The sequence below is a fragment of the Myotis myotis genome, unplaced genomic scaffold (genome assembly GCF_014108235.1).
Source record: "Myotis myotis isolate mMyoMyo1 unplaced genomic scaffold, mMyoMyo1.p scaffold_m19_p_6, whole genome shotgun sequence".
Lineage (NCBI taxonomy): Eukaryota > Metazoa > Chordata > Mammalia > Chiroptera > Vespertilionidae > Myotis > Myotis myotis.
In genome coordinates, this window is record NW_023416368.1 from 2,261,029 (window position 1) to 2,283,661 (window position 22,633).

At 52.3% G+C, this 22,633-nt stretch overlaps 1 protein-coding gene across 4 annotated transcripts in view; it reads left to right on the forward strand.

Annotated features, from left to right (window-relative positions):
* The first annotated feature begins 5,656 nt into the window (after positions 1–5,656).
* WIPI2 (WD repeat domain, phosphoinositide interacting 2) overlaps positions 5,657–22,633 on the forward strand; it is a 28,900-nt gene continuing 11,923 nt past the window's right edge. For 2 of the 4 annotated variants that reach the window (XM_036312532.1, XM_036312533.1), the window contains exon 1: positions 5,657–5,913. Coding sequence is in view for 1 of the 4 variants with exons in the window: in XM_036312530.1 (XP_036168423.1) it covers positions 5,840–5,913; positions 13,098–13,180 (157 nt within the window). In the remaining 3 variants the exon portion in view is untranslated. Of the gene's footprint in view, positions 5,914–13,097; positions 13,181–22,633 lie in introns of all 4 variants that reach the window. The other 2 variants (XM_036312530.1, XM_036312531.1) reach the window with 2 other exon arrangements.

Consider the following 22,633-nt stretch of genomic DNA (forward strand, 5'->3'; position numbering starts at 1 on the left):
TTTAGCCTGGCTGGCGTGGCTCAGTGGTTGAGCATCGACCCAGGAACGAGGTCACCGGTTCACTCCCGGTCAGGGCCCATGCCCAGGTTGCAGGCTCCATTCCCAGTGAGGCTTGTGCAGGAGGCAGCCGATGGATGATGTTTCTCTCTCATCCATGAGTCTATTTCTCTATCCCCTCTCCCTTCCTCTCTCTCTAAAAGAAAATCAATAAAAATAGTTTATATGTGTACATCGGTATCTCAGATCTTAGGACATATATTCTCCAGATTCTCTTTTATACATGTTTCTACTGGAGAGTTAGTCCAGCCTGGCTCCTCTGTCCTCTGTTGTCACCAAGAGCCGGACTCCAATCTTTCATTCTCTGTCCGGCCCACTGTGTGCCGGGCCTGATGGGACAGGCCTGTGCACACTGCCCAGCAGGGAGCTGTGGGCTCTTCCCCCACCAGCTCGCCCTCCCGAGCCAGTGTCAGGCCTTCCCCAAAAGGAAAAGCAGGTCCCCGGGCCAGGCTGGCACTGGCCACACGCTGGCTCCCGGGAGCCGGCTCTCAGCTGAGATCAGCGTGAGGAGATTTGCTAAGGGGCTGTTCTCAGGGCTGTGCAGGGAGGGGAGGGGGGAGGCAGGAAGGGGCAGCCGAGAGCTGGGCTGCTGGGCGCTGTAGCCAGTGGCCTCAGCAGGTCCAGAGGGGACTTCCGAAGCTGGGGAGGCCCTTCGAGGTTCCTCACGGGTGGGTGAGGTGGGCCTTCACACCCCACCTCTCAGTCACTGGTTCGGCTGCAGGAGCCGCACGGGGTGGGGGAGGCGATCCCGGGCTGACAGCTGAGGGACCTTCATTCCTGAGCAGAGCTTCCTCCTGTCGGGCCTTACTCTGAACGGCCGGTCCCCTGCACTCCCTCCTCCGCTCCCTCCCCTCCTCCAAACAAGGCCTTCTCACTCTGCTCCCCTCCTGCCTGACTCCGCTGCGAATCCAAACCCAAAACTTCCAAAGCGCAGAGATGAGGCAGGAAGCAGCTGGGTGAGGGGCCCGGGGCCAGATCCCCGGGCCTTTGGTTTTTGTCTTCCAGGCGCCCTCATCTCAGCCTGGGGTTGCTGTCACAACCGCAGGAGGGGGCTGGGGTGCCACGCATTAGCTAGGTGCCCAAGGGCACCATTCAGAGCAATTTTCCTGCCCCCTCTCATTTTCCTTTCTTATTGATTTCACAGAGGAACAGAGAGAGAGAGACATCAGTGATGAGAGAGAATCATTGATTGGCTGCCTCCTGCATGCCCCCTACTGGAGATCCAGCCCGAAATCCCGGGCATGTGCCCTTGACCCAAATCGATCCCGGGACCCTTCAGTCCACAGGCCGACACTCTATCCACTGAGCCACACCAGCCAGGGCCAGACTCATTTTCTAAGAGGACACTGGGGCCGAGAGACTTGGAGGATGAAGCCAAATTCAGATCCAGACTCTCCATTGACGTGGGGGCTTGGATTAAAACAAAACAAACAAAACAGCCGCCAAAGAGAACACAGGCAGGGGGCGTCAGTCGGAACCCGCAGGAAGATACTTGCGAGGGGTGAGGTGACTTCCCACAGGGAAAACCCTCCAGATCTGCATTTCACAGACAAAAAGATCACGTGAAAACACTCACAGACCAGCGAGGTGCGGGAAGTAGATACTAACGCTTTTGCTTTTGTTTTATACGTGCGAGAAACGCCAGATGCCCCGTTTATCTAGACAGTCCTGATAAACTGTGTTTTTCTCAACACTGATGGCTTTGGAGCAACTGATCCTGACCCGGGGTTGGGGGGGGGGGGGGGGGCGGGGCGGGGGCGGGCCGATCCAGCCGCTGGCAGTTGTGTTATCATCTCAAACAACTCACACGATCTGGCCTCACGCTGTTTGTTTCTGAAATTGTGAAGTTAAAATAGAAAAACAGCAAAAGAAGAGCAAAGCTGGGGTAACCATACTCCCTCAGCTCTGATCGGCCCTTCTCTCCTGGGGTCTCTCTAACATGCCAGCCCTGCCCCATCCGCCCCGGGGCTCATCTCCTGGTTACCGGACACCCCTGATCCCAGGCCCCCCAAGACAGGAGCGGAAGCCCAGGACCCAGCCTTGGAGGGTCCCCTTCGGTCTAATTGCTGGGTCTTGCTGCCATCTGGTGGTCAGAAGTGGAATGACCACCGTTGAAAAAATGTGACCGTCTGGGAACTGGCTCTGATGGGGCTGAGGGTAGGGGAGAGGGGCAGGGAGCGCCTTTTCTAATCGACACCCGAGGAGTTCCATTCCAGACAGACCTGCTACCTGGGAAGCGGGGTGGGGCCGATGCCAGCAGAGGGAAATTCTTCAGTGCGGGCGGGAAAGGGAGAGAGAGAGAGAGAGACCGGAAGAACGAGGGGGCTGCAGCGTGGCCGGCCCAGGTGACACGGGACAGGCCCTTGCAGACCGTGGCGAGGAGCTGGCTGTGATCGGGAGGTGCGGTGGGAGGGTGTCCACACCCCATGGCCTCAGGATTCCTCCCAGCGATGCTCCCACGAAGGCGAAAGGGCCGCGGTGGCCGGTTACAGGGGAGGCTGCCGGAGCCTGGCAGAGCGGAGAGGCGAGGTGGCTGGTTTCTAACTGGATCTGGGAGGTGGAATCTGCCCTGTTTGCTGAGGGTGCAGAGACAGACATGCAAACGTACAATGGCCAGTGCACGCATGAGGCAGAACCCACCACCCGCAGCGACCAGCCGCAGGCCAAGGCCACCGCCTCAGCCCCGAGGTCGGCCTTGAGCAAGCTGGCAGCCTTCCTGTCGTCCTGCGCCCCGAGGACCAGTGGAGAAGCCAGGCATGTCCCGCCCCGTCCTCTCCTCACGGGGGACATCCTGCTTCTAGTCACCCCCCCTCCTCTTCCAGGCCTGGCCTCCCAGCAGGCCCCCCGGAGGCCCTCTGCCCTGCTAGAAGCTTCCCCTGCCCCCACCGGAGTTGCTCCCACCCCTGTGCCCCCTGGCGGGCCGGGCAAGGCCTTCTGAGGATGGAGGTGCTTTAGCAAACTGCCAGGGGAATGGTGGCCGGGCTCTGGCTGGGGCTTTTGGGAAACTCCAAGCCCCACCCGTCCAGTGGCTGCCGGCTGCTGGCTCGGGCATCACAGGAGCGAGGCCCCGGGTTCCCAGGCTCACACGGATCCGACAGGAAGCGACGGGGTTCGGGCAATGACAGTGCCGCCAGCTCAGCGTGTTTATCGGGACTTGGCTGTTTCACTCGGGAAAGACTTCTCAGGCTGTTGCAAGCCTTTAATTACTGCCCAGAGTTCTGGAAAAGCCAATTGGGATCACTTTTGTCAGTGTTCTCTTTCGCCTGATGGTGGGAGAGCCAGACGGGAGGCCTGTGCAGCCGGCAGCAAAGAACATGCACCCCCACGTGGCGGGACCGCCGTGCCTGACGGGGAGGAATGCTTTCAGAGGCCTTGCCCGTGTCCTAGAAGTGCTCCCTCCCGCCGTCCGTCTGTCTTCCCGCATGCTCATGCCTTCAGCTGCTTTAACCCTGTCCTCACTGAGGAAACTGGCGCTCAGAGAGGGTGGGTGACTTCCCTGAGGACACACACGTTGGGGGAATCTGAGCCAGGCTGTGGGCGGCAGCGTGCCCTCTGGGTCCCCTGCGGCCTGTCCTGGCCTCTCCCACGCCTCCCGCGGGCACGTGCACTCCACCCCCTGCACGCCAGCCCTCAGCCCCTCCCCGTGGCCTGGCGTTTAGGTAGGAACCCCCGGGAGCCGCTCTCCTCTCGGAATGGTGCACAGGAGAGGGCGCCTGCCAGGGCTGGCCCTGCTCCAACGGCAGGAGGAGGAAGGGACCGCCTCTCTCTGGGGTGGGCTCCAGGCCAGGCACCTGGGGGATGCTGAAGCGATGGCAGAGGCTCCTGAGCGTTCTTCCGCCCTCCACGCCTCCGCGCCGTCAGGAACTGAGCTCAGCCGACCTCCGGGTGAGCCGGAGGCAAGAGTCATTAGTGAGTCACACACGCAGGTCAAGCTCTCTGGCACGAACCCAGCGTACTCTCCGGCAACACTTGTCTGTGGTTCCCAATAAAACCCAGGGAATAAAGCAATAAAACAAAAACTGAGCGAGTGGGCAGCAGCCCTCCAGTCCAGCCCATTCCGGCCGCCCAGGGCAGAGGCCCGGGCTCAGTTCTTCAGGCGCCAAGTTCCCATTATTCTAGGCAACAAGGACACGGAGTGAAATGGGAGGGACGTGCTGTGGTCTGTGGAAGGTGGTAAGTGCCACCTGGAAACACAAAGCGAGGAGGGGGCAGGGGTGTGAGAAAGTGTGGCGGTTGCGATTTTTAATAGGGTGTCCCGGCGTCTGCGCCAATTCTCTTCTAACCAAGAAATTGACATGACGGTGGAGGAAGTTTGGCAATGGGCTCACGCCCTTGGAATTCACCTGGTCATGCACCCTATTACTCAGATGGATGGTAGAATGGCCTACCAAAGACTCAGTCATGGCACCAGCTAACACACCACACCATGTGAGGTGGGGGTGTCATTCTACAGTAGACAGCACGTGCCTGCGACCTGGGGATGGTAGTGTTTCCTTGCATATTAGACCTAATAATCCACTTAAGATATTTGTTTTCATCTACATAACTGTAGGTTTACTGAATTTCGAGATTCTAGTACCCAAACGATCCCCTGTTCCTCCAAGGAACAGAGTCAGACGTCTGGTAAATTGAAACTGGTAAGTCTACCCTAGAGCTATTATAGGGTCTTCATTTGTTGAAGGCAGAGAGAAGGGGTTCCTAACCTAGATGGAATAATAGATCCTGTTGAACAAGAAAAAAAATTGAGTGGCTTTTCAAAATGAAGTCAAGGAATGTGTCTAGAATCACGGGGTTTCCTTGGTCACCTCTTTATGTGCCTTTACTCAGTAATAACAGTCCACAGAACACTGTGCCAACTGAAAACCACAGAACCACCAAGACGCGGCTCCTGCCCTGTGTCTTGACTTTGGTGGTTAGCTATGTGGGCACTTCCATGTGTGTATTTATACATTTACATATGACTGCACGTGTCTGTCTGATGCACAGTCCCTGCCAGGCCCTTAAGTCCAGGTCCAGTGACCTCATTGTATGCTCTTCCTGTACCCTGCTTTGTCATTGTGGTGAAGTGTCCCTGCCATGCTCTCTGCGGGAAAGACAGAGGCCCGTTTAGTTAGCACGGAAGGTGCTTCCTAAATGTTATGAACAAATGAATAAATGTAGGGTGGGAGCCTCGCCTAGGGACCCGGAAAGCATGCGCCTTGGAGAAATGGGGCTTCCATTCTCAGGCCCAGCACTTGGCAACGGGTTAATGTTTCTGAGCCTCAGTTTTCAAATCTATAAAATGGGAACGCAATAGTCTCTACACTGGGTTGCTATAACACCAAGTAAGATGATGCACATAAATATTAAACACGATGACTGGCACATGGCGGGCCTGTTAATATTCATAAAATGACGGGGGTGTACCTAGCGCTCACTCTTCCCCAAGCGCATGCGCGGCGCTCGAGGAACGCCCCGCCCAGCGCGCCCCGGTGCGTCCCTACGCTTGCGCGAGTTTGACCGGAACTTTAACCCGGGCCAGAGGTGAGGGGGCGGGACCTGCGCAGCACGCCTGCGCCGTGAGAGGCCCGTGCGCCGAAGGGGCGGGCCGCGCACGCGCGCAGAGCGCCCCGGCTCCGGAGCATAAACAAGAGCGGGGAGGGATGAGGCGGCGATTGATCCCGGGGCGGCGAACGGCGGCGACTCCGGCGGCGAGCGGGGCCCGGCGCCGACCCTGAGTGCACGCGACCCCGTCCCGCGCGCGAGCCTCCGGCCGGGACCACCCGCCCGCCGCGCGCCCACCATGAACCTGGCCAGTCAGAGCGGCGAGGCTGGCGCCGACCAGCTGCTCTTCGCCAACTTCAACCAGGACGTCACGTAAGGCCGGGCCGGGCCGGGGTCGGAGGGGCCGGGGTCGGAGGGGCCGGGCCGGGAGCCCGGGCGGGTCCCTGGGGTGGGCCTGGGGCGGGCGGGGGGCGCCCTCCTCGGGACCCTCGGGGCACCCCCCTCTCCGGGCGGGGAGAGCGACAGAGGGACGGAGGTGCCCACCCACCGGCTGGCAGGCTTTCTCCTTCCGGACCCCATTTCTCTCCAAGTTGGGCCGAACTTTGGCCTGACCTGTTGTCTCGCCGCCCCGCCCCGCCCGGTGGGAGCGGGTCCCTCCCGTGCCCCGCAGCCCCGCTCTCGCCCGTTTCCCCTTCAGGCCCTTCTAGCCTCCCGGTCATCCTAGGCCCTTCCCCGCTTTTCTCTCTTCTTCACGTCTCGCTGTTCTTTTTGGCAGGAAACTGTGATGTCCTCTCCGGGCAAGAGACAAACTTAGCCATAATCCTGGCCTCCGACCCGGGAGACACTGGGCCCGTGGGGTGACAGGAATACCTGGGGAGCCTGGGCCCTCCGGGACCGGGCCGTGGCCGTGCCCAGGGGACGAGAGGCCCCGAGACCAAGCCAGGCGGGTCGGCGGCCCCTGGGCTGTGAGGATAGTTACCCGGAGGCCCGGGGAGCAGGAAGGGTGAGCTGTGGGGCGGCAGGCAGGAGAGCCATCCTGGGGCGTGAGTAAGAGGAAGTGATGTAAGAGGGGGAGTGGGTCATTGGCTTTCCAACGAGTAGTTGGTTGAGTTGTCACTGGTTGAGTGCAATCGGCAAAGTAGAAAACGAGATTTAAAAAAAAAAAAATTAAAGCTTGATTGTAGGCCAAATGGAAGGTGACGGAAGATGATTTGACTCTGGGTGGTGGGCACGCCATGCAACATGCAGATCACGTATGGTAGGAATGTACACTTGAAACCTATGCGATCCTATTGGACCAGTATCACCCCAATGCATTGAATTTAAGAATGCATTAAGTAAACGGGGGGAAAACAACTTTGATTGGAGAATGGCCAGCCCCAGGGCGGCGGCCTGCAGCCGGCAGGGTTGTGAAGCTAATGCAGACAGTCCCACAGGGGGCTGCCTGGAGGGTGGAAGGGAGCCGGGACTGCTCCAGCCACACGTGAGGAAACGCACGTCCACAAAGGCTCCTGGAGCTGAGGATCGGTTAGTGGTGCAGCCGGGGCAGGACTGACATCCGTTTCCAGAATTCTCCGTCATGTTCTCTCCACTCTACCTGCAGAGTAGGATTCTGAGGGGAGTGAATGTAGGAATCAGAGGGTTGCAATCTTTAAAGATTAAAGCAACCAGATACCGAAGGGGCCTATGTGACCAAAAGCCAGTACAGCCAAAGCAGTTTGGACAACTCGTGGCACGTGGTTATAATTGGGAGCGGCTGTGTGATCCAGGTGGGGAGTAGGACTTTGCAAACCAACCGAGATTTGCTTTTTAAGCCCTTAGCACCTATTTTCCGTCTTAGCGTCTTGAGACCAGTAAAAAAAGAAAAGAAATAAAAGCGGTAGATTGAGGGGGTTTATGTCTTGTGTAGATTAGAGAAGTTCCAGAACATTTCCTACCATTCCTTCAGGTTTTTTAAAAATAATTTTATTTTTTTTATTGATTTCAGAGAGAAAGGGAGAGAGGGGGAAACATCAATGATGAGAATCATTGATCAGCTGCTTACTGCACGCCCCCCACCGGGGATCAAGCCGGCAATCTGGGCATGTGCTCTTGACCGGAATCGAAACCGGGACCCTTCAGTCCGCAGGCCGACGCTCTGTCCACTGAGCCAAACCGGCCAGGACTCAGTTTTTCACTCCACATTATTTATATTGAAAGGAAATAAAATATGACCAAGCATTCTCTTTGCTGTCGTTTCAAATGGGCACCAAATTCCCTATATAATAGAAGACTGGCACTCTGGCCTGCAAAAAGACCTTTTTACAACTGGAAATCCTGTGCTTCCCCACCCTCCCGGGAGTCTTGAAGTTATTAGTTCAAGGGAAGAGTTCTGTGTTCTGTTTTAACTTGCCAAAGAGGCCTTGATATAGTATGAACGTAAGTCATAAGCGATAGCAAGTTAGGATTATACAAAAAGTTGGTTGATCGAAATGACTAATTTGTTTTAAGTCTACACGTGAAAGAAATACAGAATTTCCTGAGGAACAGCCTTACAGTTTGCAGCTTCCCCTCCCTTGCCCGTCTCCAGAACTTATTCTAACAGAGGAGCACAATTTTTCACAGGATGAAGAACATTGGTCTAGTGTCCACATTCACTGTATTTAGTGAGAAAGTCCGGAAGCCACTTCATAGGAGACATGTACGCTATACAGTGACACTTAACATCAGGGCACGCCCACCCACGGTCTGCTGCCTCTGCTGTCGTGCTGATACTGGTTTCCGTGTTGTGGGTCCTCCCGCGATTCTTACCCTAAAAGTATGAATAAGTTTTATTTGTTTTTTATCTTTTGTTTTGTTTTGTTTTGTTTTTAACTAGACCAGAGACAGATGAACCCAACAAAGATGATCCCCTTCATCTTGACTTTGCATGGTTAGTTCCGATCCCAGGTTCTGAAAGTAACACTGTGGAAGGCTTATATTGCAGGAGTTTTGGGCTTTTCGAAATGGAAGGTAAACTAATAAGTGGCAGAACATCAGTTGAATCTCAAATGGAAATATCAAAGATGGAACTCTTCCGCGGGTACCCTGGTCGGTGGGAAGTGATTCAGCAATGTCTGGTTTAAGCCGCATTTCTAATTGGGGACGGGATAAAGAGAGGAGCTTGATTTTCCAGGCCTTCCTTTTATAGCCGTAATGTGCATGTTTGGAAAAGTTAAGGTATAGAGACGATAGGGGGCCTTGTTAGAAGTTACTGCTTTCTTCAGGGTTTTTCTAGGTTACAGGTGTTCTGAGTAGGTCACTCTGTCCTCCTTTTCCTCACCAGTGAGCTGATGGGCTTGGGAGTAGGTGATTTTTAAGGACCTTCCATCTTAAAGCAGCAGTCATTCTGCCTGCTGAGGGGATGTGTTGAGGAGGCCGGTGGGAAGGGACTGCTTAGCTGTCAGGACTTGGTGTGACCTGCTGGACACAGGATGCATTGAAGGGGAAGTGAGGGTTACCCCCCAGTCTCTGGCTTGGGTTTTGGTGAACAGCGATAAGTGACATCATGGGAGAAGGATCAAGGAAGGAGTCGGTTTAGGACAGTGATGGCGAACCTTTTGAGCTCGGCATGTCAGCATTTTGAAAAACCCTAAACTTAACTCTGGTGCCGTGTCACATATAGAAATTTTTTGATATTTGCAACCATAGTAAAACAAAGACTTATATTTTTGATATTTATTTTATACTAGAAGCCCGGTGCACAAAAATTTGTGCACTCGAGGTGGGAGGGGGGTCCCTCAGCCCGGCCTGCGCCCATTTGCAGTCCAGGACCCCTTGGGGGATGTCCACCTGTCGACTTAGGCCCACTCCCCGGGGGATCAGGCTTAAGCTTGCAGTCACACATCCTTCTGGCAGCCAGGGAGCCCTCGGGGGATGTCCGACTAAAGGCTTAGGCCCCCAAGGAAGCTGTGATGAGGAAGCTGGGGTGACAAGGGAGCCATGCTGTCCCACCCCGCTGCCCCGGGTCAGTTCACAAACGGGACGCCCGGGCAGGCCGGCTGATTGCTGCTACCCCGCCCAACCGCCCTGGGTCGGGTCGCACACAGGATGCCCGCCGCCCCGGGTCGCAGATAGCAGGCCCGGATGGCGGCAGGGCAGGCGGGATGGCGCTGTCCCACCCCACCACCCCGGGGGGCAAATAGCAGGCCCGATGGCAGCGGGGCAGGCAGCGGGGCAGGCGGGATGGTGCTGTGCCGCCCTGCCTGCTGTATGCAAATTAGCCGCCATCTTTGTTGGTTAATTTGCATATTGTGCTGATTAGCCAATGGGAGGTGTAGCAAAGGTACAGTCAATTACCATGTTTGTCTATTATTAGATAGGATATTTAAATGCCATTTAACAAAGAAAAAGCAACCAAAAAAAATGAGTTCACGTGTCACCTCTGACACACGTGTCATAGGTTCGCCATCACTGGTTTAGGAGGAAATGAGGAGCTCTGCTTTGGGAATCCCGCTGGAGGCCTGCGATGGGAAGGACTAGCGGGAGAGAAGAGCCTGGGCAGCGATGGACCTACACAGTGTGCAGGCCCGCCAGGTCGATGCCTCTTCGTGGGTGTGGGCCATCTCCACTTAGCACTAATCTCTAACAAGGAAGCTGATGGAAAGGGAAAGCCTTTACGGGTAGAGAGAGGAAAAAGGCGTTAAGAAAAAGATACAGTTCACATTTTCATGTTTTAGTGGAAATCACTGTCTTTTAGATATTGAATACTCACGTTTAAATTCAGTGACAGACTTGCAGATAAAGATGGTGGACCAAAGACAAGCATTTATTTTGGCTCCCTCCCAAAACACTAATAAAATGTCAGTCAATAAGATATCAAAACGATGTTCGTAGGATTTTTTTTTAATCCTCACCTGAGGATACTTTCATTGATTCTAAAGAGAAAGGGGAGCAGGGAGAGAGAGAGAGCGAAACATCAGTGTGCGACACAGATCATTGCCTCCTGCATGCACCCCGACCACGAATCAAACCCATAACCTTTTGGTGCCCAGGATAATGCTCAACCAGCCGAGTCCCCCCGCCAGGCTGAAAGGATATTGTTAAAGGATTTTACCCGTAGGACGGGGAGAATGGGAAAGGAGACACAGCTACAAGGTTTTGGAAGCTGCAAGTGGCAAAGGCGAGAGGAGCCCACCTCTGGTGGAGGAGGCGCAGGGCTGGCGGTGGAGGGAGCTTCTGTAAGCGGAGTGAGGGCACACGGGAGCAGCTCCAGCTATATTTCAGGAGCAGTCACTCTCCACAGCCCCTCTGCAGAGGGTGCGGCAGCGTCTGGCACGGTTGAAGGCAGGAGTAGTAGTGAAATGGGGTGATGGTGAAGCAAATGGATCCCTTTTTCTGTTAAGGTTTGCTAGCTTCCCCTTTGTCAATAGAAGGTATTCATTGTATTACCTTCGACAAACTTGCCACATGAACATTATTAGGGAATCAGATTGTCTGTTGAGGAAATCTCAGACTTACCTGTTACTGTTCCTCTCGCATTGATAAGCCTTTGTGTGATCAGGTGAGTCCTGAGGGATTAAGAAGCAGAATCTCCAATGGGTGTGTGAACTTAACTGTTGGTGTTGGAGCTGAAAATACTTCACATCACCCTTTAAAACTGTCTGCCTTTATTGAGAGAATACACACTCATACACATATCAAGGAGTAATTGGAGTATTTTTGTTTACATTTCTTACTGACTGCAGTGCACCGTTGCTTGATAGACCACGCGGTTAACATTCTAGCTATGGATTTAATGCCCTAAATCGGTTTCAGAATGTCTGGAAGAATGCCCCAGCCCTGATGTTGATCAGCGGGGCGCAGGATCAAACCCTGCCTGCGTGGAGTGCATCTGAGAACCAGACAGATCAAGAGCCAGGCTCTCGCTAATTAATTACAGCTCATCACTTTGTCCATGAAGGGGCTTATTTCATCTATAATACTAATGAGCTTGGTGACTTGGTTTCTAAGTCAACAAGAAATTAGAAAGGGAAGGGGCTATTAATGATGGTAGGGTCACAAGGGAAATGATAATATAAGAATGACTTAAAATCAGAAATGATGGGGGAGGTTTCAGTGCTGAGCTATCACCCTTAGTTAACTGGAAAGGTTTTCCTGAGCACCGAGTTCCCAAGTCGCGGGGCACTGAGATTTTGTTTTCTTTTTAGCCTTGGTTATTCTGGTATTTGTGTTGGTTCCTTTATCATTTTTCAGAATATTTACAGGTAACAGTTAACTCTGTTGATATAATTAATTCAATGTAGTGAACTATTTTCACAAAGAAAAAGGATGTGAGCTGAAGAAAGTTGTTCCTGTTTCTATTTCTAAGGTAAACCGATGCAATTTTAAAGTTTAAGAGAACGTAGAGCTCAGTTCATGGACCACAGTGGGCCCTGGACGACAGGCTTCCACAGAGGGCACAGCAGCCCTCTCTCCCTGGGTTTCCCCTCTGCAGGTTCAACAGTCTGGACGTGGGGGTTCTACCCACTTGATGTAAGGGCCTTGGGCATCTGTGGGTTTGGGTGTCCATGTGGTTCCTGGAACCAGTCCCCTCACCCCCCATACTGAGGACGGCTGAGTTTGGGGGAGTCAGAAGCTGTAAACATTATTACTGTGCAGGGGTGGGCGCCCCCACCTCCACATTGTTCAGGGTCAGCTGTATGTCTATATATGTGAGTGAGAGAGAGGTGGGGAATCTTAGGTTTTTAAAAATAGATGAAACCCTCGTAGCATGAAATGCCTGTCTTCCTTCTTCCTGGGCTTCTGGCTTATCTTCGCTTCCACCTGTTTTCGTGTTCTCCCAGCACCGAATACACACCCGGTCCCAGGACCTGACTCTTTGCATGCCCTCTGCTTCCTGCTTTCCTCTCCTCTCCCTGGAGGCCGTGCTCTCTTCTTTCTTCCCTGGGTCAGTCACACCCTGGAGAGCAAGGGTTTGCTGAGGGCCCACTTCGGTGGTGTCCCAGCTCTGCTGGGAGGGGTCCGGAGGCCCCTCCGAGCCTCTTGGCAGAAGCAGCAGCGCCTTCACTGGGTCCTTGCAGGCCAACTGTGCAGCCTTCCCATCCTGGACCCTCAGTGGCTTTGGGGTCCGCGTTATTTCTGTCCCACCGCTCAGCCATCGTAGTGGTTGGACGGCATTGGTGAGGCCCGCACTGCAGCGCAGAGATGCCGCCACCCCCAGGCTGTGGACACTGGGAGCTGGAACGTAGCTCACTGAGTTTGGGCTCTCGCATAGGCCAGCACGTGTATCGGGTCACCTGAGAAACCCACTTTGTTTTGAGGGGATCATTAACTTGGGGCATAATTCATATGTCAAATGGATAGTTTTAAGTTTTAAATAAGAACACTATATTTTATTGACCCTCACCTTGTCCTAGCTGGGGGGCATGTCAACTTCCTTTGCCCCCTCTTTCCTGCTCAGCCGCCATTCCCCGGGTACAGCTAATGAAACGACGTGCCGGCACTGGGGAGAGAGGTGGTTGCCTGTGACGTGAAGCGTTTGCATTGTCACTGTGTACGCGCATCAGCGCTTATTTCTGCATTTGGCTTTTTTGCAGGTCCCTAGCTGTTGGTAGTAAGTCCGGTTATAAGTTTTTCTCCCTTTCTTCTGTGGATAAGCTGGAACAGATCTATGAATGCAGTAAGTGTTTGCTTTATTTCCCCTCTTATACAATATGGACACGTGTCACTGGAATTGATATGCATTCTTACATCAGACACTGACTCAGGTCCAGGTGCCTGACCAGTTCTGTCCCTTCCCCTTAGTCCACCGCGACGTGGCTGCTGGGAACAGTTGCGTGTGTCCTCCCAGATCTTTTCTGTTTATTTGCATACTTATAAATGTACATATCTGTTTGACGGGTTGATTTTTTTCTAATACATGGCATCATACTGTATGCATTATTCTCTAATCCCCCGTTTCTCACGCCACTTACACCGTTCAGGTTTCTGTCATGCAGGGCTTCCGGGGTTGAAGGTTGTCCAGCCCCCGTAGGAATGATTTGTTTTCCTCAGCTGCCGTTTTCTGGGATTTGCATAGCCGGCGTGTGGGAGGCAATCTGGAATTGCAGAAGGGGCATGAGCTTAACTTCTCGCTCGTCACTGTGTGTGACTTTAGAGACGTTACTTCACCTCGGGGCCTCGGGGTCTTCAGTTTCCTGGGTGTGCGCAGGACCTGCTGATCAGCAGGGGCCCGCCCTCGCAGCAAGAGGCCCTCCCACACGCGTGACACCTCTCCTGTGGCTAGACGCCTCGTATCTGTTCTTGGTTCCCTCCGCTCCGCAAACATTATTGAGGACCTGCTGTCTGCCAGCCCTGTTTTGTTCGTGGACATCGTGGTAGTGACTAGTTCCTGCTCTCGTGACACTTACATTTAAACGGAGGAAGGCAAAACCAAGTGCACGCTTCTGTGCATGGCAGGCGGGGGCACAGAGACCAGCAAACACATAAATACCACCTGGCCCCCCTAAGCTTCCGATGAAGACCCCAGGGGAGTGCTGAGTCTGGCCCACCCGGAAGCCGGCCGCAGCCTTGCGGTCAGTCAGCTCCTGACTCTGGTTCCGCCCGGCAGCTTGTTTGTTCTGTCCTCCGCCCGCCCCTGGCGCTCGCCGGCTCCTCTGAGAAAGCCCGCTCCGCTGCGAAGCGGGAGCTGTGCTCTGGGGACCAGGTAGCTGCGAGCTGGTGCGCTGGCTCATCTCAAGTGGGTGTCCGTGTTTCCGAGAACCCCACTGGCCGCCTCCACGGGACCCACGCAGGATCGCTGCCAGTACGGGATTCCTTCAGGGAAGGGTGCCTGGTCTCTGGGCAAAGGATTCCCTTGGGCTCTTACATGACTGAACGTTTACTAAAACTGATCCAAACCGCGGCTGGGTTGTGCTGCTAAATGGTTGCTGTAGCAACTAGTCATCTGCTTTGAGATCCACAGAATTTCCCCGTTTGGAGACCCAGTGCTAGTAAGAATACCTGATCTTCACTCTCCTCAACTGAGTCAGTTTAGTGACTGATTTGTCCTCTTGAAGCTTATTCACTGGTTTTTGGCACCTCGTTTCTCAGTGCTTTCTGGTGGAACAGAATGTGATGTCCTGATAGCATTGTTAAGAGAGTCGGTGATTGCTGACCAACACGGTGATTTCTTTGTTCTTCTTAGTGATCTTTGGCCTCTAAAAAATAGGTGGGGAAGTGGATGTAGAACTTTTTGGGGGTAAATACTTTATTTTTTGACATGTTTTTTATTGATTTTAGAGAAAGAGGAAGGAAGAAGGAGAGAGAAACATCGATCAGTTGTCTCCCGTACGCACCCCACTTGAGAATCAAACCCAAAACCCAGATGTGTGCCCTGTCTGGGAATCGAACCAGCGACCTTCCAGTGCGTGGGATGAAGCTCAACCAACTGAGCACAGCAGCCAGGGCTCGAGGGTTCATACTCGAGGGTTAACCGCAGCTGTTAAGTTCTTTCCTCCTAGAGCGGCGTCCGCCTTTCCTCTGTCACGTACTTGCATTGAGTTAGAGAAAAGGGTGTCTCTTAGAAAACAGATCAGCTGCTGAGCCCAGACTGTTTTCTGGCATTTTTCTACACACAGACTCAGAGCAAAGAATAGTACTGATGCCTCAGAACTTAGCCTTGGCTCAGGGCTGGCTCACCCTCCTACCTCTTAACCGCCCGTGCGCTCAGGTCTGCTCGCAGCCACTGTTGCTGTTACAGAAGAGCGAGCCAGGGCTGGGCCGGGGCAGCGAGACTGACAGCTGCTGGCTCTTCTGTTTAATTAAGCGGGGACCTTTGCCCTTTGCCCAGCAGCAGGGGAGCCTGTTCTGTTTTATACTATGTCTATTGTTGTAATTTCAAACTTTTCAAGTTGGGAGGACTCCCATGTATGCTTTGCTGTGCTTGGTTGTGGGTGCCCATTTCTGTTCCTCTTTATGTCCTTCGTTAGTTTGAAGGCAAATAATATGCAAACCTCTGGTATCCCTCCCAGGAAGTACTGCAATGAAATCCCAATGTCCTTGCATTTTGTAAGGTTCTGAGCTGGGGAACATCCCTCACGAGGCATCGGTTCTGGGGTAGACATGAGCCGGCTGCCCTTGCCTCTGCCACAGCAGCAGAGCCTGCCTCCCTGATCGAACACCTCTGGCCCGGCCGGCGTGGCTCAGTGGTTGAGTGTCGACCTATGAACCAGGTCATGGGGTCTATTCCTGGTCAGGGAATCACATGCCTGGGTTGCAGGCTTGATCCCCAGTGTGGGGGGTGTATGAGGCAACCAACCAGTGATTCTCTCTCATCACTGATGTTTCTCTCTCTCTCCCTCTCCTTTCCTTTCTGAAATCAGTAGAAATATATTTTTTTAAAAAAAGAGAAAGAAATGCCTCTGGAGATACATGTGCCTTTGATCGCACAGTGAGCCATCGCTGCCTTCACAGGCCCTCGTCCTCGTAAGGATCTGAGAGGGGTGCTTTCTGACGTCGCTCTGAAGTGACAGCCGTGCACTGGCTGGAACAGTGTCAGTGAGACTTAGAGTAATGGGTCGTGCAGGGAGGACCTCCAGCAGCCTCTCTGCTTAAATCTGTTGTAATGGAAGCTTGGGGTCTCCGGCGCCCCAGGATCCAACAGCCTGAGTGCTACTGGCACTGGTGTCTTGGTAACGGGCCCTCTTCAGTGATTACAAATGAGCCGCCTTGCTTCTCTTGCTTTTCATTTGATTGCAGTACCTTCAGTCATCAGCCTGGCTCATCAGGCATCATCATTTCATGGGAGGGCTGAGCCGTGTGTCCTTCCCCTTCGTAGGAAGTGACTGCTGGGTACATGGGTTCTGTGTGTGTTCGTGTGTTAAATGTTCCTTGGAGCCCAGATGGCGTGGCTCAGTGGTTGAACATCAACCTGTGAACCAGAAGGTCACGGTTTAATTCCCAGTCAGGGCACATGCTTGGAGCTTGATCCTCAGGCTCGATCCCCAGTGTGGGGCTACAGGAGGTAGCCAGTCAGTGATTCTCTCTCATCGTGGATGTTTCTCTCTCCCTATCCCTTCCTCTCTGGAATCAATAAAAATATGTTAAAAAAATAAAGTTCCCTGGGTCCTGGTCAGTGTAACTCAGTGGTTAGAGCCTCGTTCTTTGCACTGAAGGGTTGTGGGTTTGATCCCTGGTCAGGGTGTGTGTGAGGCAACCAATCGATGTTTCTCTTTCTCTTCCTTCCTCTCTTTCTAGAATCAATGAAAAACATATCTTCGGGTGAGAATTTAAAAATTCCCTGGGCCCTGGCTGGCAAGCTCAATGGTTAGAGCATGCCCCTGCGTACCAGAGGGTCTCGGGTTTGATTTTCGGTCAGGGGCATGTACCTGGGTGTGGGTTCGTTCCCCTGACCTGGTCAGGGCATATGTGGGAGGCAACGGATCAATGTCTTTCTTTTTCTCTTTCTCTCCCACCCTCTTTGTCCCTCCCACTCCTTTCCCTTCTACTCTCTATTAAAAAAAAAAAATTAATGGAAAAAATATCCTCACTCCTTGGGTGAGGATTGAATACAAATTCCCTGCGAGTTGGGTGTAATGAACATGGGAAAGAGCTTCTTGAAATGGCACCGGAGAAAGCAGTGAGCCGCAGCCGCTCCCGGCACCGCCCTAGGGCTGGGGACTCGCAGGGGACCCTTTTGTGCTGTTGTTTCTTCCCAAGTGACAGGAATGGGTTGGCTCCAGGTGTTGTGGCCTTGGCCTTTGTCTGGCTCCTGGCTCCTTTGGAGTTTGATGACACTCATGGGTGTTCCCCCAGGAAAGCCCAGTGTTTGGTATTTGGCTTGGCCGTTTAAGAGCCCCCCTGAATGCGAGTGTTCCACGACCCAGGGGCTCTGGTCTCTGAGGAGACCCTGGTGAGGTCCTGCCCTGACGCCTCGCCTCTCGAACCCTCTGTCCCTGTCGCCCATCCTCTCACCAGCCCTGCCTTCCTGTGCTTACATCAGATCTTAATATATTGGCCAAAATTCAAATTTCCGCAGTAGTCTGCCTGTGTGGTTTTTTTTAACACATGAGTCTAAGGTAAGATATGTTTGTTGCCTTTTTTTAAAATATGTTTTTGTTGATTTTAGAGAGGAAAGGAGAGGGATGGAGAGATAGAAATGTCATTTATATGCTATCAGAATCACCTGTTTTAAGTGTACAATTCGATGGGTTTTAGTGTATTTACTAAGTTGCACTGCCTACCATAATCTAATTTTAAAACATTTTTATCTTCCCCAAATGAAACCCTGAGTCCCTCAGCGGTCACTCCCATTTTCCTCCGCCCACCTCACCCCTGGGCAAGCACTCGTCTGCCTTCTGCCTCTAGGGATGTGCGACTCTGGGCGTTTCAGATAAAGGGAGTCCTACCGGACTGGCTCCTTTCGCATAGGAAGTTTGCAGGGTTCACCCATGTTGGAGCATGTGTCAGTACTGATGTCTTTTCATTGCTCGGTACCATTACACTGTGTGGCTAGAGACCATGTTTTGTTGATGGCCATTTGGGTTGTGACTTTTAAAGGATGCTGCTGTGAACGTTTGTGTTCAAGTTGTTGGGTGGATGTGTGTTTTCATTTCTATTTAAAAATATATAATGTTTTTGTTGATTTTAAAGAGAGGAAGGGAGAGGGGAGAAAGAAATATTGATTGTCTGCTGCAACCTGGGCATTGCCCTGACCGGGCATTGAGCTGGTGACCTGGTACACGGGGCGACGCTCAGCCAACAGCCACAGCAGCCAGGGCTTCCTGTCTCCTAAGCAGACAGATGCCGGGGGCGTGACATTGCTGGGCGAGCATCTTTGTTTTGCCCACTTGTGAGAACAGCTGTTAGAAGAATCAACAGGCCGAAACCGGTTTGGCTCAGTGGATAGAGCGTCAGCCTGCGGACTGAAAGGTCCCAGGTTCGATTCCGGTCAAGGGCATGTACCTGGGTTGTGGGCACCTCCCCAGTGGGGAGTGTGCAGGAGGCAGCTGATCGATGTTTCTCTCTCATCGATGTTTCTAACTATCTCTCTCCCTTCCTCTCTGTAGAAAATCAATAAAATATATTTAAAAAAAAAAAAAAGAAGAAGAAGAATCAACAGATAAACATTTGATAGTTTGTAGATACTGCAAAGTTGTCCTTAAAAAGGGGCAGGGCCATGTTTTTATTACCGGTGCAAGCACCTTTCTCCTCACTTCCTGCCACACAGGCATTATCCAACATTTTCATACTTGGAGATGAGTCTAAGATAAGAAATATGCTTGTTGCCTTTTTAAAAATGTTTTTATTGATTTTAGGGAGAGGGATAGAGAGAGAGAAATGTCAATGAGAGAAACATCGATGGGCTGCCTCCTGCACATCCTCTCCTGGGATTGAACCCGAAATCGAGCATGTGCCTTACCTGTGAATCGAACTGTGACCTCCTGGTTCATGGGCAGACACTCAGCCCCTGAGCCACATCCGCCGGGCTGCTCCTTGCCTTTAACTGCTTGTTTCCTTCCTCTGCCTGCTTTTCTCTGGGATTATTAGTCTCTTACTGACTTAAAACAACTTCACCATTTGTCGTGGGTTGCCGGTATTTCTTCTGGATTGGTGTTTGCTTTTGACCTTGTTGATGGTCTTGTTGCCGTTCTGAGGTCTGGAGTTTCTGTGTTTGAATGCATTTGTCTTCTGGTAAGGCTTCTCTGTGAGAGGCTTGTCCTGCTCCCGGCGACGCGAGATGGGCGCCTGCGTCGTCTTCTCCATGCAGTTCTTCCTCCACCTGGAAGTCGCTGCGATGTAAGATGTCTTCCCTTTTTAGTCACAGACAAGAACATATTTTCCTACATCCTTATTTATCTAGAGGGGCTTACCAGACTTACTTCCGGGTGAAAGGTCAGGATGATGACCTTTGAAACTTCAGAAAAGAAAAAATAGGCAGAAAGTGCATGTTTATTAAATCAGGTGATGGGCCTATGGAGGGGTTCAGTATACTGTTCTCTTTAACGACTATTTGCAGTTAAAAGTAGCTTTGCTGCCTGGCCGGCGTGGCTCAGTGGTTGAACATTGACCTATGAACCAGGAGGTCACAGTTCAGTTCCCAGTCAGGGCACATGCCCAGGTTGCAGGCTTGATCCCCAGTGTGGGGCAAGCAGGAGGCAGCTGATCAGTGATTCTCTCATCATTGATGCTTCTTCCTCCCTCCCTCCCTCCCTCCCTCCCCTCTCTTCCTCCTTCCCTCAAATCAATAAAAATATAGAAAAAAGATAGCTTTGCTGTCTCCATACAAGCACCCTCTGTTTTTAAAATTCTAAGAGTTCTCACCTGCTTTTTTTTTTTTTTTTTTTTCATTAAAATTTCAAACTTACCATTGGCTGGGAAAGGTGAAAACACCCTGGCCATCAGATCTGCGTCTCAGTAGATGCTCCCTGAGCACTTCAGCATGAGCACTGCTGACTGGGGTCAGTGCTGCGTCCTTTTCTTTGGGGGTGGTATTTACACACAGGAGCGTGCAGACCTGGAGTGAGCGTGCTGCGTTTGGACAGATGCAGCTGTCCCCTGAGCCCCATCGGGGTTCACTGTCACTCCAGCCCCACTCCCGCCACCCCTGAGGCCAGGCTCCGGGTTTTCTCTAGCGCAGGCTACGCCTGCCTGTTCTGGAAGGTCCGAGCAACGCAGCAGGTGCTCTTGGATGGGTCTTTCAGCCGAATGCTTTTGAGAGTTACCCGTATCGTTGCGTGTTCCCCTGGGCCCTTGAACAACACGGTATGCACCGCGCAGGCCCACGCAGGTCGTGTTGGATGACACCTGCTGTTTCCCATCTGCGGGTGCGGCGGGCCGACTGCATGATTGCTCTCCACCATCTTACATCGGGGCTGAGCGCGTGGGTGTTGGTGCCCACGGTCCTGGAACCACTCCCCTGTGGCACCGAAGGTAGTTACGTTTTTGGATTCAAAAGTAAACACTTGGATTTCCTACTCCGAGGGGTTACGCCTGCCTTTTCAAGGGTCCGCCTCGTATGACCGTTTGTTGAGTCTGACTCATGGGCCCCTGGGCTTTTCCAGTTCTTGGCTGTTAAGAATAAAGCTGCCGGGAGCATTCTTGTGCAGCTCCCTTTGTGGACATGTGTTTTATTTATCTTAGGTGCATACCTAGGAGAAGAATATGGGATTCCTTTTATAAGAAACAACCGGAGTTTCCTAAGCGTGTGTCCTGTTTCTCATCCCTGTGGTGCTGTGTGCGAGTCTGGTTGCTCTGTGCCCTCGCCAGCAGGTGGCGTCAGTCTTTCCCACGTTGGCCTTTCTGATGTATGAATGACGAGTCTCATGTGGTTTTGATTTTAATTTCCCTGATGGTGTCGGGCACCTTCGTGTCCTTGTTAGCCATTTGTATAGCTTTTGTGAAATGTCTGTTCAGATCTTTTGTTCCTTTTTAAATTTGGTTGTTTGTCTTTTATTATTTAGTTGCCAGAGTTCTTTAGATGTTCTGGGTACCAACCCTTTGTCAGATAATGTCTTGTGAAAATTTTTTCCCTGTTCTGTGGCTTGTCTTATCTGTTGAGCACACATGTTGACTTTTGATGAAGTCTGATTTTTTTTCATTTATGATTTTTGCTTGCTGTGTCCTTCCTGAGAAACCTTTGCGTACCAGTACGTTGAGATCTTTTTCTCTGTGAGAGCTCTTGGTTTCTGATTTTTTGCAGTTAAAAGTAGCTGTGCTGCCTGGTCATCATGGCTCCTTGCTTGAACATTGGACTTGGTAGCTTCAGCGTTTCTATCAGTTTCGTGATCACCGCAGTTTAATTTTGCTGTGTGGTGTGAGGTAGGAGTAAAGGCTAATTTTTCCTGTTCAGCCATTTGTTGAACAGATTTGTCTTCCTTCATGGATTGCTTTGGTGCTTAAAAGAATCCTCTAAGGACGGGTCTAGTTCTGCTGTTTGCTCTTCTCCATTGATTATTTGTCAGTCTCTGTGTCATAACGTGCTGTCTGTTGGCAGTAGCTTTCTTTATATACTGAGTGTTGAAGTCAGAGGGCGTAAGTCCTTCAATCTAGTTCTTTTTCAAGATAGCCTTGGATATTCTAGAACAGTGGTTCTCAGCCTTCCTAACGCCGCGACCCTGTAATACAGTTCCTCATGTGGTGGTGACCCCCAGCCATAAAATTATTTTCGTTGCTACTTCATAACTGTAATGTTGCTACTGTTATGAATTGTAATGTAAATATCTCATATGCAGGATGTATTTTCATTGTTACAAATTGAACATAATTAAAGCATAGTGATTAGTCACAAAAACAATATGTAATTATATATGTTTTCCGATGGTCTTAGGCGACCCCTGTGAAAGGGTCGTTCGACCCCCAAAGGGGTCGCGACCCACAGGTTGGCGACCCACAGGTGGAGAACCGCTGTTCTAGGTGCTTTGCCTTTCTGGTTTTGAAATCAGTTATTGTCAACAAAAATGTCTGCTGGGGTTGTGCTCGGGATTGCATTGATCAGAAGGTTAATTTGAGGAGAATTGTTGAATGAATGGATGGGCACATGCTCAAAACACCTGGCACTGCAGCCCTCCCCTGGCTCAGGAGACAGGCTGCAGGTGGAGGCAGTTGAGACTCACTCTGCCATTTTCTTACATTCGAGAATTCTCTTTGCATCTAGATCTGAACTTCCCACAGCGGGAAGGAGCGATTGGGGTGAGGGCAGTCAGGGGGCTGGGTGAAGGGGTGTCTGTGGCGGGTTCACTGTGCCTGCCACTTCCAGGCAGGATGCTGTCTGCACCTGTTTCATCCGGTCTTCTGAGCGGGGTGTCCCCTCTCTTGCGGGAGCAGGTGGGTGGGGCTGGAGCTTGACTTGGGCCGGCATCTGCCACCACCTCCTGCAGTTCTGAGAGTGGCGGTCATTCCCTTTTCACATCGGAAAGCAGGACTCAGAGTGAGTTGTTCAGAGCCTCGGTGGGGGCCTGGCGTCTGTCGGTGCCGTTACAGAGGCCGGGGGACAGCTGTGAGCAGGAGGTGCAACCTCTGTCCGTGTGGGGCGTACAGTCCAGACCGTGTGCAGGGAGCAGCCGGTGGGCAGATGCACGTGATGACAGTGACCGCCAGGGAGGAAGGGACCAGGGTGATGTGGAGAGGAGCTGGGACTCCCTTTGATGGGGGA